The 14863-nt window shown below is 35.8% G+C and overlaps 1 protein-coding gene across 3 annotated transcripts in view; it reads right to left on the reverse strand.

Annotated features, from left to right (window-relative positions):
* Nucleotides 1–12778, reverse strand: part of LOC133709969 (uncharacterized) — a 35110-nt gene extending 22332 nt beyond the window's left edge. For 2 of the 3 annotated variants that reach the window (XM_062135932.1, XM_062135933.1), the window contains exons 1-24: nucleotides 12474–12778; nucleotides 10305–10386; nucleotides 9973–10076; nucleotides 9761–9856; nucleotides 9572–9616; nucleotides 8673–8723; nucleotides 7453–7556; nucleotides 7182–7299; nucleotides 6092–6193; nucleotides 5746–5946; nucleotides 5472–5629; nucleotides 5093–5251; nucleotides 4493–4585; nucleotides 3994–4339; nucleotides 3501–3614; nucleotides 2815–2910; nucleotides 2654–2721; nucleotides 2410–2530; nucleotides 2107–2322; nucleotides 1763–1990; nucleotides 1561–1670; nucleotides 1023–1119; nucleotides 363–461; nucleotides 144–284 (exon numbers count right to left, since the gene is read on the reverse strand). In XM_062135932.1, the coding sequence (XP_061991916.1) occupies nucleotides 144–284; nucleotides 363–461; nucleotides 1023–1119; nucleotides 1561–1670; nucleotides 1763–1990; nucleotides 2107–2322; nucleotides 2410–2530; nucleotides 2654–2721; nucleotides 2815–2910; nucleotides 3501–3614; nucleotides 3994–4339; nucleotides 4493–4585; nucleotides 5093–5251; nucleotides 5472–5629; nucleotides 5746–5946; nucleotides 6092–6193; nucleotides 7182–7299; nucleotides 7453–7556; nucleotides 8673–8723; nucleotides 9572–9616; nucleotides 9761–9856; nucleotides 9973–10076; nucleotides 10305–10386; nucleotides 12474–12488 (2964 nt within the window). In that variant the 5' untranslated portion in view covers nucleotides 12489–12778. Of the gene's footprint in view, nucleotides 1–143; nucleotides 285–362; nucleotides 462–1022; nucleotides 1120–1560; nucleotides 1671–1762; nucleotides 1991–2106; nucleotides 2323–2409; nucleotides 2531–2653; nucleotides 2722–2814; nucleotides 2911–3500; nucleotides 3615–3993; nucleotides 4340–4492; nucleotides 4586–5092; nucleotides 5252–5471; nucleotides 5630–5745; nucleotides 5947–6091; nucleotides 6194–7181; nucleotides 7300–7452; nucleotides 7557–8672; nucleotides 8724–9571; nucleotides 9617–9760; nucleotides 9857–9972; nucleotides 10077–10304; nucleotides 10387–12473 lie in introns of those variants that run through there. The other variant, XM_062135934.1, reaches the window with a different exon arrangement.
* Nucleotides 12779–14863: the final 2085 nt, after the last annotated feature.

A 14863-nucleotide genomic window follows, 5' to 3' on the forward strand; every position in this document is an offset into this window, starting at 1 on the left:
TACACAACATAGTAGAATAAAACATATATAAGCTAGTAAGCAAGTATAAAGAAGAAGCATACATGGCAAAAACCAAAAATGATGAGATTGAGGATCCTGTAGATACTTTGACAAAATGGACCCACCAAAAAAGTAAAACCAACCTTTCCATAAATAGATAACTTTGTCTCCACCAATGCCCCATTAATGACAAGGTCAGCTGTTTTAGAATTGCCGGTCTGAGGCTCACCAAACTCAGCAACACGATCAATTGTTTCTCCCAAGACATCAACTGAAGGGGGAGCCTATATACAGAATAATTACAAATTTTCAGTAATAATATCTGAAGAAAAAATTAACTGGGAGAGAGATTTATATCATACAGAAGCTTGATATGTTGCTTGTATGAGTCTTTTCAACCAAACGACCTTCTCCTCCTCCCCACGGAACTCAATAATCAAGCTACTAGAAGACTCCAGAGCCTGAAACAGATGAGTACTTAATATTTTATATTGAAAAAAAGGAAGATATCCCCAGCTCCAACAATAAGGCTAAGAATAAAGCCAACTACTAATTTCAAAGTTGAAATGTTGAAATCATCCAGATGTTAGGTCTAAAGCACAGAAATAAACTAACAGATACCTATCAAAACAGTTGATAAAAGAATAAGTGAGATGTTAAAGAGATGTTTGAAAAGTAATATTTCATAGGAAAAATAAAGGCACATGCTAAGACTCGAGGCATTTTCTCAGTTTGTAAATCAAGACATGTTAAGATTCAAAAACGAAAATGTCTGGTCAAATATCACTTTAAACAATTTTGAAAGTGGACAAGGCACACGAGATTATATTAGACAAGAAATAATCATTGGAATTGGATAAGGCATCCTCACACTAACAAAAAGAACTTACAAAATCTCAGCCAGCAAGGATACCACCTCAAAAAGACATGGCAAAACAAGCTTCACCTCTACCACAATAGTTGATTCAGCATAACAAGAAAATGACAGCAAGGCAAATTGGTGAACCACCATTTTGACATACCTTTTGAGTGTCCATCCCCCTGTGAATCACAGCAAGGCCAAATGGTGAACCACCAATACTTGTAGGAGGAACCTCACATACTTGTCTACCAGCCATGCTGCAGCATCCCAAACAAGAAATTTCCAATTAGGAAACACAGAAAATCAATTTAGAAGAGACAAAAGCAGATGACATGTGTGATAACTTCATAATTCCCCAAGAAAGAAACCAAACCAGGTGGGCAATTACTATATAAGAGGAAAAGGCAAGTTGTTTGAGTTAGTATTACTTGTGTGGGCTTACTGGGGAGCAAGCTATGTGATAGAATATTATGGAGTGGTAGTTTAAAAGAGAATTAGGATGCGGTATTTATTTTATACTTTTTTTTTTTTTAAAGAGAAACAACAATTTATTGAAACAGAAAAGAATAATCAAGAAGTGGTTGAGAAATAGGTTTACTTTTGGCATACAGAAAAGAAGTGGACCCCCGCTAATGTTATTGCAGTGATGTCAGTGATAGAGATAGGTTTACTTTTGGCATACAGAGTCAGATAGATACCTGGAGTATCGCTGATAAGTCTGCGACTTCTCAGACTCCAAAACAAAAATATTTGTCCCCGACAACACAAGAAAACAAGGTTGCCATGTAGCCACAGAATTGCCAATCCCCTGAATTATGAAAAATATAGGTGCAATTAACACCAGATACTTAAAAATGAAGTACATCAGCTTGTTTTCCTTAGATTAAGCACATCACATACCTTCCATACTAAAATTCTAGCATCTGTGTAAAGATCTGCAGGACTCCATGGGGCACGTTCTGCTTGAAAATTATCAACAGCAGGCTGACCAACAGTTTCCAGAGTACCATAAAATATGTTTAATAATTTCATGAGTCTCTGAAATCTCGATGGTGAAAAGTGCACCCCGAGGTTTGGCACTTGAATTGAAATACGCATTGACGGGTAACTTGGGTGAGGTACTTTGATCTTCAATTATTTAAGAGCATAAAACAATTAGCGCAGACTCTGATGACTAAAAAGAGCAAGACTAAACCTATTCCCTCAAATCATTAAATAAGAAGGTTAGAAATATAAGTAATTACCTGATCAACAAGTAGAGCCATCCCACACCTATCTATGAGAGGATAGAAATTGTCAACATTTTCCGGGGTAACCAGTGGGTGGTTATCAGAATCAGGTGATTCCAAAGTGCGAATTTGGCAATCGGAACCACATTCCGTAAAAAATGCAGCAATATCTCTTCCAGTTATAAAAAAACGAGAATACATGTTCTTCTTCTGTTCATCATGCTGAGTATCCTGCAACAATTATTAATCATTTGAGGCCATGAAAATGCAGCAAGAGGCAATTTGAAATGGAATTAAAGAAAAAAAAAAACAAAAAACCTTCGTTTGCAGGGTGAAATGACCAAGATCCAATAGAAAATGGCTATCACATTTGGAAGAGCCCTTGGTTCTGATAGGAACTCTTACTTTTGGAGCATCCAAATCAATATCAAGGGCAAATCTGAAACAGGAAGAAAAAGACTGCCATGTTAGAAATTCCGATGCTTTCCCCGCCCAGAAAACAAAGTAAAATAGAGATAGGAAACATATACTCTGTTTTCAACCAAGGATAACATGTACTAACCTGCTTTGTTCTTCTAATACCATTTGAAATTGCTCTTGTGCTCTACGAGTCACTTTCTCAATTTGCATCTGCTCTTAGAAATAAATGGTAGCACATTAACAAATGTTTAATGTCATGTCAAATATGTAGCATGAAAGCTAACAAAAATAAGATACCATTACCTGCAAAGCAGTTGCCGTTTCCAATGTAACAGTAGGACTAACTGCATTACTCCTTTTCACAAAATCCAAAAAGCGATCACAGCTTTCCATCAAAACCTGCAAGTAAAGTAGGCTTCAGGAAGCTCCATCTAAAGATGTGACGTAAATGAAACACAAAAACCAGCAACTAAGTGTAGAACTGGCACTTAGAGCTAGGGAAGATTATTCCAATCACCGTTGGAATCGAGATTTCTAACGGAAATCAGGAAAAGCCTTTAAGTATTTCAATATGAGAATACTTTGAATAAAGATGATTCAGAACTGAGTACTACAGGTCAGGGCTAAACCCCTTTTTAAATACCTCCAGACATTCCCTAGACTCTTCTAGAACCCTACAAACTACATTAGAGACTCCTAATTCCCAGATTACATTAAATGCTAAGACAACTATCAGACAACTACCCCTCTTAGATTCTCTAAACAACATTTAATAAAGACATTAAAGCAAAACAAACAACTACCAAGGACTCTACATCATAATTACTTGCATCAAGATGGAGCAAAACAGAAGGGTAGGAAGATTATGAAAATCACAGTTGAGAAGCCTGAGGGATCCATGCAAAATGTAAATGCAAGTAACCACTTCAAGACAAGAGTTCTTCGAAGCATAGTCCACTCCCTCTGTATATTTAAATATAGGAACATACCGTGACATGACAAGGTGAAATGGTAGCTGAAAGCCTCCAATCAACATTCTCTCCAACTGGAGAGTATACAAAGCTAGCAGCCAGTGCATTCGCCTTCTGCTCACTAGATACGCTCTGCCACCAAAAAGAAGAAGAAAGGAATGAACATACTGAGCAACACATAAGGCAGTCTGGAAAGATATATATTTTAGTAAAGCAAAATTGTGATAATCAAAAATCCACTAATATTTGATCAGACTAATATTATCATGAAAAAAGAAATAGTCCAGTGAAAAAGCAACCTGAAAACCCTTCATTTCATAGGGATTTGACAAAAAAAAAAAACTCTATATAGAACCACTGATGGAATGTCATGTTATGTATTGAGTTAACGTTGACGATTGAGTTTATGTTCACCAACTGGCTAATGGTCAAAAAAGCCCAAGAAATTATGTCCTGTAAATTTGTACTGCACGAAGATTCTGAAAATGAAATATACTCTCAATAGACATACCTGAGCAAGCGAGCCTTCCGGTGCATACAGACCATAGAATCTCAATGACACATCACAGTATGTACTTTTATGTTTAAACTTCGTTGACACTTGAAGTTGCTCAAATTTACAACACAAAATCTCAGTGTGATTTATATCAATGATCCTAGCAGCAGCCCGATCAATAGACACAGTTATCATATACCGGATCATATTCGGCATGTCCTTTCCTGAGTGAGATGCCAATGTTTCATCTGGCTGGTAACTCAGTAACTTATTAATTGCTTGCCACTCCTCTTTAGTCAGTCTTTCTTCTGGTGACTGTGATCCCTCAGAAGTATCATCAGCAGATTCATCAGGTGTACGCCTAAAGAAAACGAAACTTAAACTACAATGATTGGGAGGTACACATACAGAAAAAGTACACACAATTTTACAAAATGAAAATAACATTTTTAGCACAGAACACAACGAAAAACAATCAGAAAATATTAAGGATTAGGGTGGAGTTCTAGCTAACCATCTAAATGAAAACCAGCTTTTCTTCTGGAGCATCCTCTGTTCAGCCGCTTCCTTCGATTTTACAGATTCCACCTTTGCATGTGCAAGTAACCTAACCGAAACATGCACCATATAAAATTAGCATCATATTTTACAATAACTAAATTAATAAAGAAAGGCTAGAAGAAAAGGGAAAGCAGTCCTGCCGTAAAGTAGACCAAAAGGTGAAAGTGTGAAACCCATGAAAAAAAAAAAAAATCTTTATGTGCCTCTTTGGTATGCCCGCTAAGTCTGATTGTTTAGATTTGATCAGATGTTTGTGATCAGAATTATTATTAACGAGTTTAAGGGTCAAGTAATTCAGATACCACCTTCAGAATGGAAGTGAGTTCATAAATCTACTTAAAAATGCCTGAGCCAACAAAATCTAGCCTGGGATTCTAGATTAACTAAGGGTTCGAAGACTTCCCCACTGATGAATTTGAAGAAAAATACCATCTAAATTCCAGGTTTCACCATAATCGATAGTCGTATTACTTCCACATTTTAGGCAAACTAATTTAAGGGAAAGTAAGCTACTTTGCACAGGCGTAAAAATAAAAGAGGCTAAATCATTTACCTCCACAGAAGAATTACTTTAGGATCCAAATCTTTCTCAATTTCTCTAATTTCAGCATTATCAACATTTGTCAGGTGTTGTAAGAAACCAACATATAACTGAATGTAACGGCGACGAAGCTGGCAAAGAAGCCGAATGCGGTCCCAAGAGAACCGGTAACTGATTCAGGAAACAGGAATGAAGTTAGAATTAGCTTTCGGAAACATGCCCCCAAAAGTTCATTATAGATTCGCCCATTCTTCCAAAAATTATATACTCTCAACTCAAGTATAATATTTCTAGTTTATAATCGACAGAAATATGGATGCATAAATTCTTTATCAAGTATACAGTAACCCATACAAGAAAGAAACATAATACTCAGTAACATATACAGTACCACATTTTCTTCTGCTGAAGTCCTGCTTGAGCAGCATAACGCCACCACAAATATGGAGCCCCTGAGACTGGTAGCGCTGGTCTTAGATGAGAAAATTCAACATATCTCTTGTATCTGGAAACAACTTCCAATAGTTTTATCCAATCACAATATTGAGCCTAACAAAACCAAGTGTCAATTGTAGCACTAGACTGTTTTCTTAGATACTAATAAGGGAAGCAATAAATAGAAATAAAATCAAAACTAAAGATACATAATGGAAGAAATATTACACCTCTGTCATTGTCAAGGAAACGTCACTTAGGGCAAGGGAAGCGTTCTCAAACGGAACCTCTGGATCATTTTTTTCTTGGTTTCCTACACGGTGATACTTTAGAACTCCATTTATAGGTGAGACCAAATACTTGCGATTCATAGCCCACTTAGACACCATTGCATGGTCATCCACAGGTTCACGTATTCCATCTTCAAAAATCTAGTAACGTATTGATGCAATGAAATGAGTAGAGGATTCAGGCAGTACAGTATTTGCGATATTGCATGGGCTAGACAACACCAAAAGTTAATGCATGAAATAGAAAGAGTACACTGGCTAGTACTATTAGAGCATTAAAACAAACCTCAACCCATTCCTTTGGAGTAAGATCCTCCCATCCCTTATCTATCTTCCACGGTACACTATCAGAATCATGATACATTGCTAGTCTCTCTAGTTGCAATGACTGAAACGAAAAAATTTAGCCAAAGTAATATTGAGATTAACATATGTATAAGCATAAAATAAACGGGTACAACAACTACAAAACAAGATCATTCAAGGATAATTATCAGATCTTAAACAAAAGAGAAGAGTTTTTCCATAGTTACCCTGTTCTCTGCTAAATAACTTCTCTTAGAAATTTGACCCCACATTAACAATGTCAAAGCTTCTAAAGGAATGGCTAAATAACATATATGCATATATCTTGGCAAAACAGCCCACCTTCAGTTTTAGTTGACTCTTTAAACCATACATTAATTAGGTAATATACAAACATCTGTCTCCTCCATTAAAAATCATCACACCGTAGTACAAGGTACCTTAACCTTCCAAATGTTCTAGGAAACTTTATGCTTTACTTCGAGGTGCATTTTCCATCATTTCTTTTTTAAGAAACAGATTTTATTAAAAAGAAAAAGAAAAGGAATACTAGCATCAATTTGCACACAAGTGTCTAATCAAAGGTAAGTAATTCTCTCTTTTAGATTCTTTATGAAGGAAACAAGAAATCTGCATTAAAAAAGTACAAGGGTAGAAACAGAAGGTTGATCAGTAGTCAACAAAAGAACAACCCTCAACCCACACAAACAGGACAGCGGAACTTACAGGGAGGAAAAAACACAACCACAAAAATAAAAAGTAAAGACCAACATAAAAACGTAAAATAAAAACAAACAAAAAAAAAACAGTAAACACACCAAGCCTACAATCAAGATAAATCAAGAGTTTTTCACTCAATACAGGACTAGTCCCAATCAAAAAATAAAGCATTGAAGGGAGTCTCTTGAATACTTTGAAAAAAGAAGCCCATTGCTGAGGGGCAACAAAAGTAGACAAGAAGAGCAGAAAAATAAAGCTAAAACTAGGATTGCAAAGAAAACAAGCAATCCAGAAAATTCTATGGCATTGTCAAACAACCAGAATCAGCAGATAAAAGTGACAAGGCTAACCTTTCGCAACTTATCAAGAGCACCACTGGTATCAAATGTTTCATTCCCTTCCTCATCCATTGTAACAGCAGCAAGTTTGGCTAAAGTGGCACCCGAACAAAAGGGATGTCCTGGATTACTACCAAAAAAAAAAAAGAGGAGGGGCTATAAAAAGCAGAAGCAGACACAGGAAACTACAAGTGAAGTCAATTCATCTAGAGAAAAACAGTGGAAATAAACTTTTACAAAATTTCAGACTTCAAAAGTAGCTAAGGAAGCACACTTTACTAACCTGACCGAATCCTCATATCTTATATGTACATTGCTAATTGATATCTTTAGATTCCCAATAATAGTAGCAATAAGGGAACCTAGCCATGAATTTCCATTAGATTGCTGCAAAAGATTCTTTTGTCAGCCAAACTGCTATATTTCCCCCAAACAGAAAGTAAAATGAAATGGCAATATCTTAAAATACATAAATAAAATATAAAATTATGGTGGCCATTCTACTTGCAATAAATATTAATAAGACAAGTAGTAAACTTACTACATAAAAAGTAACCCAGTGAATGAAAAAATAATGGGATGTGATATGATACAAGGAAAATGCTAAATGTACTAAATTTTACAACATGCAGTTCACATACTGGCACAGTAGCTCAGGTGGTATCTACATGTAGCATACTAACTCACCATTTGTGATATTTCTATACCAACAATTTTACAAAATATAGTTTTAAAATGACACAGTAGCTTATGCTATATCGTGTCTATCGAATCACTCAACCCCAGGTTTTCTTTTTAAGAAGAAACAGAAATTTTATTAGAAAAAAAAAAATCATGGTACAATAGAGGACAAGAAGCTGCAATGTCCTCAACCCCAGGTATTTGGCAAAAGGAACCAGTGGATTGTCATATAAGTTGCTATGTGATTAGTAAAACTCTTTACATCTATCACATTAAAACAAAATAAGAAAGGGATGGAGCAACCGCCCAGAAAACAAAACAAATACTACTAATAGCCTACAAACCAGTCCACAAAACCTGAAACCATACTCTAATGCACTATCCAAATACAATTATAACAAGATATCCAAATATGTTACATGTATAACTATATATCCTATGTATCACTCAACCTAACCACTTAAGTATTTTGGTTGGATGCTTATTTCTTACATGTAACCAGGAAAGAGGCTTACAGTAAAACCCTAATATGACCAGGAAGTGATTAATAACAAAGCAGGTAAGAAGGTAAAGAGCGCCAGATTTAGAATTTTAAAATATAGAACCACTAATTTTTTAATTGCTGAAGCATAATATAAAGGCATAAAGGTCAAATACAGCTGAGAAAGGTAGATTTTATTAAGTAAAGATAGCCCATCATGACAGCCAGTAAAACAATTGCTAATGTATGAAGAGAGGCCCCACAAATATGGTTTGTATGCATGAAAAATTTGACTAACAATAGATGCCAAAGTAAAATAGCACAAAAATTAGGAAGCATACACTTCCTATCTTTGACTTTGATATTGCTTCAAGAGTTGCTGACTCTGCTTCCTGCACGCAATGTGTAAAAGGAACTCTGAATTTTAGTTCTCCATAGGCAATGAAAGTTTAATAGAAATTAATATTTGAAAAGCACCTATGAGTAGCTTTAACTATAAAGCTCCACCTAAGAAACAGACAAGATGCAATCTTATTGTATTCCCTGGTTTTAATGGTTTGTACGGTAAACCGAGGCCAGAGTTTGAATACTATTTTTTGAAACAGGGTTGATGCGCCTGAAAGAGGGTGTTAGCTTGATATCATCTGTTGGCTCATGGCCTAACAGCTTAAGCCTTTAGAGTACATTGACAGTCTAACAAAAGCTAGGACTGCACACCTCAAAAGAAAACTACCTTTTTGTTATTTCCCGACTAACCAAGAACCCTCCATCAAAGATAACACTTCCGTGGACAAGCACAAGTTGAAACCATCCCAAACACACCCAGTAACTAAACCCCTTTATTTCTGTGCAAGGGCAATGCAAACAAAAGGGGATCTGCTTCCTACATCCAGTTTAAGACTCCTTGACATATCTCAGTTCTTAATCATTCATGTTATGACAAATGTAGGCCCATCATTCTTCCCATCAGTCACATCTGTTTAATATAAACCTTTTTACTCCATCGCATGTCTCAATGAAATTTAATAGGGAGAGTGAAGGCAAGACGAGAAATAATGTCAAGTTAACCTATGTTACATATCATCATGAATTTTTCATCAATCATGTCAAGGAAGTCTTAGTATGAAAGTGCAATTAAACAATAGGTAAAGTAGCAGATCGTACATTTAACAGATAACTTTAACCCTCTCAAGTTCAAATACATATAGTAAAGGGACAAAGGTGTGAATGTAAACTTCACCTCAATCTCTTGAAGTTTAGCTTCAAATAGTTTGTCTCTGTCCTCCTACAAGAAAAAATTAATAACAGTAATTAATGTGATATTAACGGTGATGATGATTGTAAAACACTACAGTCCAAGGACATAAGAAAATAGATATAACAAAATGCAGAAACACAAGTTCTTCACATGAGAGAGAAAGCATCCTACCTTGAGAGTCCTGTCATCAGTAACAGGATGAGCAAGGATGAATACACGGTCAATGAGAACAATCACAGGTTCTTTGCCCAAACTTTTCCATGGAACCTATAATTTATAGGAGGAAAGAAAAATAAGACCATTGAAAAAATATAATTAATGTAGGATCAACAGGAATTAGTTACCAAAACCAATCAGTGAGCAATAGAGAAGAAAGCAGCTACCTTTAATGTAATGGTACCAATAAAACCAGCTTTTACAGTGACTGGAAGTTTTAGTGAATTTAGGGCCTCTGCCTTTAATTTCAAATCTTTGAGAACAACATCACCTGTTAATTTAAGAAATAATATCATGAATATATGTTCATATGGAAAAGATCAACATATTACTTAAATAAAGGGCAATATCAGTGAACTAATCTAAAGCATATATTCCATATATGGAAAGTAGAGTGCTTACGAGTTCCAGAAGCATTTTGTAGCATTTAATAAACTTAAAGAATTAGGTGGGAAGGATGAGAAAACACATGGTATAACTGCAAAGTCATGATACAGACCTTGCCAAACACTTATTCTTAAAGCTTCGACAGAGAGTCCTTCAACATATTCCCCCAAATATCTTCTAAGCAAATGGAGGACCTGCCAAAAAGAAGCATAAGAAACCATTTTTGTTTAGGTATAATAGATATGTATTAATTAGTGTTTAAACATTTATCTCTTTTGATGGTGAACATATTTATTATTTGTTTGCATTTATATAGAAAATCTATGAGCAAGGACAAGCAATCCATCTAAATTTAAAAAAAAATAGTAATAAAAAATAAATAAAAAACTTGCAAAAATCAAATGAAATTCAACTCCTCTTGATCAATATACATAAAACAAAAAGAAATATCTCAAAAATCCTCAAATAAAAGATCTATAAAGAAGCTAAAAAGATCTAATTTTGTCTCATATAAAGGCCGTTTCATCCACTTATCCAAACAAATTATATATTCCAACTAAACAATACACCTTGAAATCAACTTCACAGAACGCCAAGGGGTGATTGCCATTTATTGGCCCCAAATAAGATTGCCAATGACACTATCGTTTCTAGTTCCAAGGAAGTGGACAAATTTGGTACTGTTGTCAAAATTATAAAATGCATATAGCCTAGAATTTTTTTTTTTTTTTTCAAAAGTAGCAGCTTTTCATTAACGAAACAAAAGGCATAATACAAAGTAGCAGACAAGAAGTCCACAAAAGACGGCTAGAGCATTAGAAGAGACAGCTCAACTGACTTTAGAACAGCAAAGACTAAGAGACCTAAACCACAACAGCTTGCCAATTTAGAATCTAGTGTATAATCTTTAAATTCCCTAGATATAGAGGCCAAGATGCCCAAAACTTCACTCTCTCCCACAGATCTTCACCATAAGCTTTGAAAATCCTTTTATTTCTTTCCATCCAAACTACAGCTAACACCCTGCAGGCCCAAAGGATTTTAGCCTTTTTCCCTCTGCCAAAAGCATAAGGCTTTTCACTTAACAAATAAACCTCCCGAAAGAACTTGTCCAATACACTGTTTTGAAAATCACAATAGACTGTTTTGGTGAGAATCAGTGTTTCGGAGATAAATAGTGTTTTCTTCTAGAGGTGCGGAGTGCAAGATAATTGAGCGATGTCCAAAAGAGACCTCTTGTCTGTGTTGTTTATGGACCTCTTGTCAGCTGTTCTGATAATCTCTTTTGTTGAGCAATAGTCCTTTCTTCTCAATTATTAAATGAGCAAAACTGTATCCAACACACCTTCAGAAACAATACCCTAAGTCAACCTAGCTCTCGCAAAAACCTACTCGACACATCATAAATATAAACCAAGGAGCAACTCACCCATTCTAAGTCACTAACAGTTCCAAACCTACCCTTGATCTAAAACAGCTCCAAGAAAAATAGTCCTAACAAACGATTTCAAAATCTAAACCATAGGTTTTTTCAAACCTGACCATCTGAACCACAAATCTATTTTGCAGTTGATTTGTAATATAAATCATGTCTAGAAACTGTCAAGCCTTAACATATTCCCCTAGAACCTGCACCCAAAATTGGCCAACTCCTCCATCAATCTAAGAATAATACCTGCATTCTAGCCTTGTAAAGACTCGTACTCAAACTAATTGGTCTATAACCAATAATCAATGAGAAATTACAATAATTAAATCATGAACATTCCAGGTTTAACACATTGTAAAAGCAATTGATACCATCAGCTTGGGAGCAAACTTTTCTTTCAAAAACTAGATATAAATAAACGAATAAACACGCAAGTTCATCCCACTTGCAGCTTAAAATGCTCGGACCATTCTTAGCTGCTAAGAATCAAAGGTGTACCATAATAAGTTAATAACCACCAAAACTTCTTAACATATACACTGCTTATTCAACCAGCAGAACAAGGTAGTCCATACTCCGCTTATCAAGCTTTAAACGTATATAAATCAGTTCTTCACTGTCACACTAAGCTTGCCTCTGATTCAGGTCAATCTAATTCAGAAATTTCACACTGAATATCCTAAGGCGATCATACTAGTTCTTCAAATAATCACTAACATAAGAAACAAAAACAATCAAGAACGGCCAGTGCGGAAGCGGCTTTCATCAAATTTCAACAATCAAAGCACCATAGATAGTCAAATTCATCTCTAAACCATCAAAATCGAGAGAGAGAGTCAGAAAGAGCCTTACGTGTGCTTCGAACATGGCTGCGAATCGAACCGATGATCACCGGCCACGATCGACCGGATTATGACCTCAGCAATGCACAAAGTGAGGGTGATCGGCCGGCGAGCATTGCCATTGGTTGCAGAGAGAGTAGCGTAGTCTGAAGTCGGTGGAATTAGGATTCCGAAGCTCCAAACCCTATTCGCACAGAGTGAGAGAGAGAGAGAGAGAGAGAGAAGGGGACGGTTTTGAAATGAAATGTTTAGGGAAATGAGAGAGAAGAGCAGGGCCAAATGGGGACAAATTGTTGCTGTAGGAACCAGAAGCGGTAACGAGACGTGTGAAACGGCTTATATATGGCACCCGCGAACATTACGCAAGTGTACTCTTACTCCTCCTCCTTCAGGTGCTTTCTTTATTTTTTTTTTTTTTCCTTTTATTTTTTTGTTTTTCTTGTGAGATTCGTGAATTTTATGCGTAAAAATTAGTCACAAAAAGAGAAGGAATAACAACAGAAAAAATGTCTTCTACGTGTCAGCACTCGATTGATATATCATTTTGCGAATAATACTTTGGTGGTCAATTAATTGATATTCAATTGTGCACTGTTTTTGAATTTGAGTCTGATTGTGAAAAATAATAAGCATTCCAACTGTCTTTTTATTTTTCACCATTGAATCTACATCTAATGACAATTAAGCACGACTGACCAAATGTAGTCATAACTTAATGTAGCAGCGAAAAATTTCTCCGAGTTGTTTAGATAAGCATCACGATCTCACGTAAACAAATTTATGAGTCTATCACTACACTCAAGGTCGAATTTGTCATACTTACACTTAAATTACTGAGTTGTTCGGAAATAGTTTATGTATTTCAATAACCCTAGCCATATTTTAGTTTTCATTTTTACCAAATGATTAAAATTGTTGTTGATCACCATCATTCAGGAGGTCCAATATGTGGATTGACCATAGAGTTGCTAGCCTTTCCATCGATCCTCAGCCACTCAATGTTGCTGTTGGTGTGAATTGTTCTATTTCAAAGGGTCGAGCTATTTAGCAGAGGTTTCATTAGGGTAAAAATAAATAAACCAACACAGTGGGGAGCTAGACTTAGATACGTCGAATGATGAGCGCTACGCGAATGCCAACACCAAAGAGTCCATCATCCCAATTAGCCGCAGCTCAACTCCTTAAAATGCCAAGCAGGCCTAGCCTACAAAAGTGTTTAAGGCTCATTCAAACTGAAGAAGGCAGGCCCAATTATGTCCCTCCTATAATGACCCACAACAACAATAATCGGAGCCGAATGGAAAAGAGTCAAATTTCAACTTCTTCATCTAAGATTTGACCTTTCTGGCAGCTTGGTCCCTGATGTCTGATGAGGCCAAAATCAGCAAGTATGCTAGTCACACAATTTTTCTGACGATAGATACGGTAAAGTTCACACCTCCAATCTTGTCCAAAAAGAGACCTACGAGCTTCCAAAACGGATGCTAAAGGATGAAGACGAACTTCAAGAAATTGACAAACGTAACTGATAAGACTCCACATAAAGTTCTTATAACCCTTATTCCAAGCTAAACAAAAACCATAGAATATGCCCCCAGAGCTCAGTACCAAGATTAATAGCAAACCTACTAAAGCCAATAACCACTTTAGTCTCTAACAGTTGGGCCCTCTAATTGTGTGTGTTCAAGTAAACATGACTTAGATTATGGTCCGCGTGAAACACTAATCAAATTTAGTTTTTGGCCAAATTAGCGTGATAAGTCACCATGGCCAATTGTTAAAAGTTAATTAAGGGTCATAATATGTTGGTTATTTTGAATAATTAAAACCGTAGATTTTACATGTTCAATCTCATTAGCATTATGGGATGAGATCAAATGAGCAGAGTTAGTAGAGGTTGGCATGGAATGATTAACGAAAATAAGAACTGCACATTGAGATATTTGGGCGTGTATATAACTTTAGATCATCTATATGAATTTCACATAATAACTGGATTACAAATATTTGATTCCTTTTTTTTTTCTTTAGCAAAAGAAGACATATGTATATATATATATATATATATATATATATATACAGATCCTATCCAGAGAGGAGCTCCGCTTTGAAATTAACGGTGTGAAGTTCGAGTTTTGGGTCACTTTTCGATCGCACATCCACATCTCGACCGTTCAGTTTTTAGGTACTACTGTGTAAATCATCTCTGCAAATTTTCAGCCAAAATGGTGATCGTTAAGGCATTGGTAACTTCCTTAAAGCTAGTACGGTTCATGTTGACAGATTCAGTCCATCCATTGGTTTAAGTGAGTTAGATACCTTAACGATAATCAATTTTTAATAAATGACAATTTTTAAGGAACTACGAGAGACAAATGAATCTAATGGCTAAAAATAAAT

Source organism: Rosa rugosa, chromosome 5 (genome assembly GCF_958449725.1).
Source record: "Rosa rugosa chromosome 5, drRosRugo1.1, whole genome shotgun sequence".
Lineage (NCBI taxonomy): Eukaryota > Viridiplantae > Streptophyta > Magnoliopsida > Rosales > Rosaceae > Rosa > Rosa rugosa.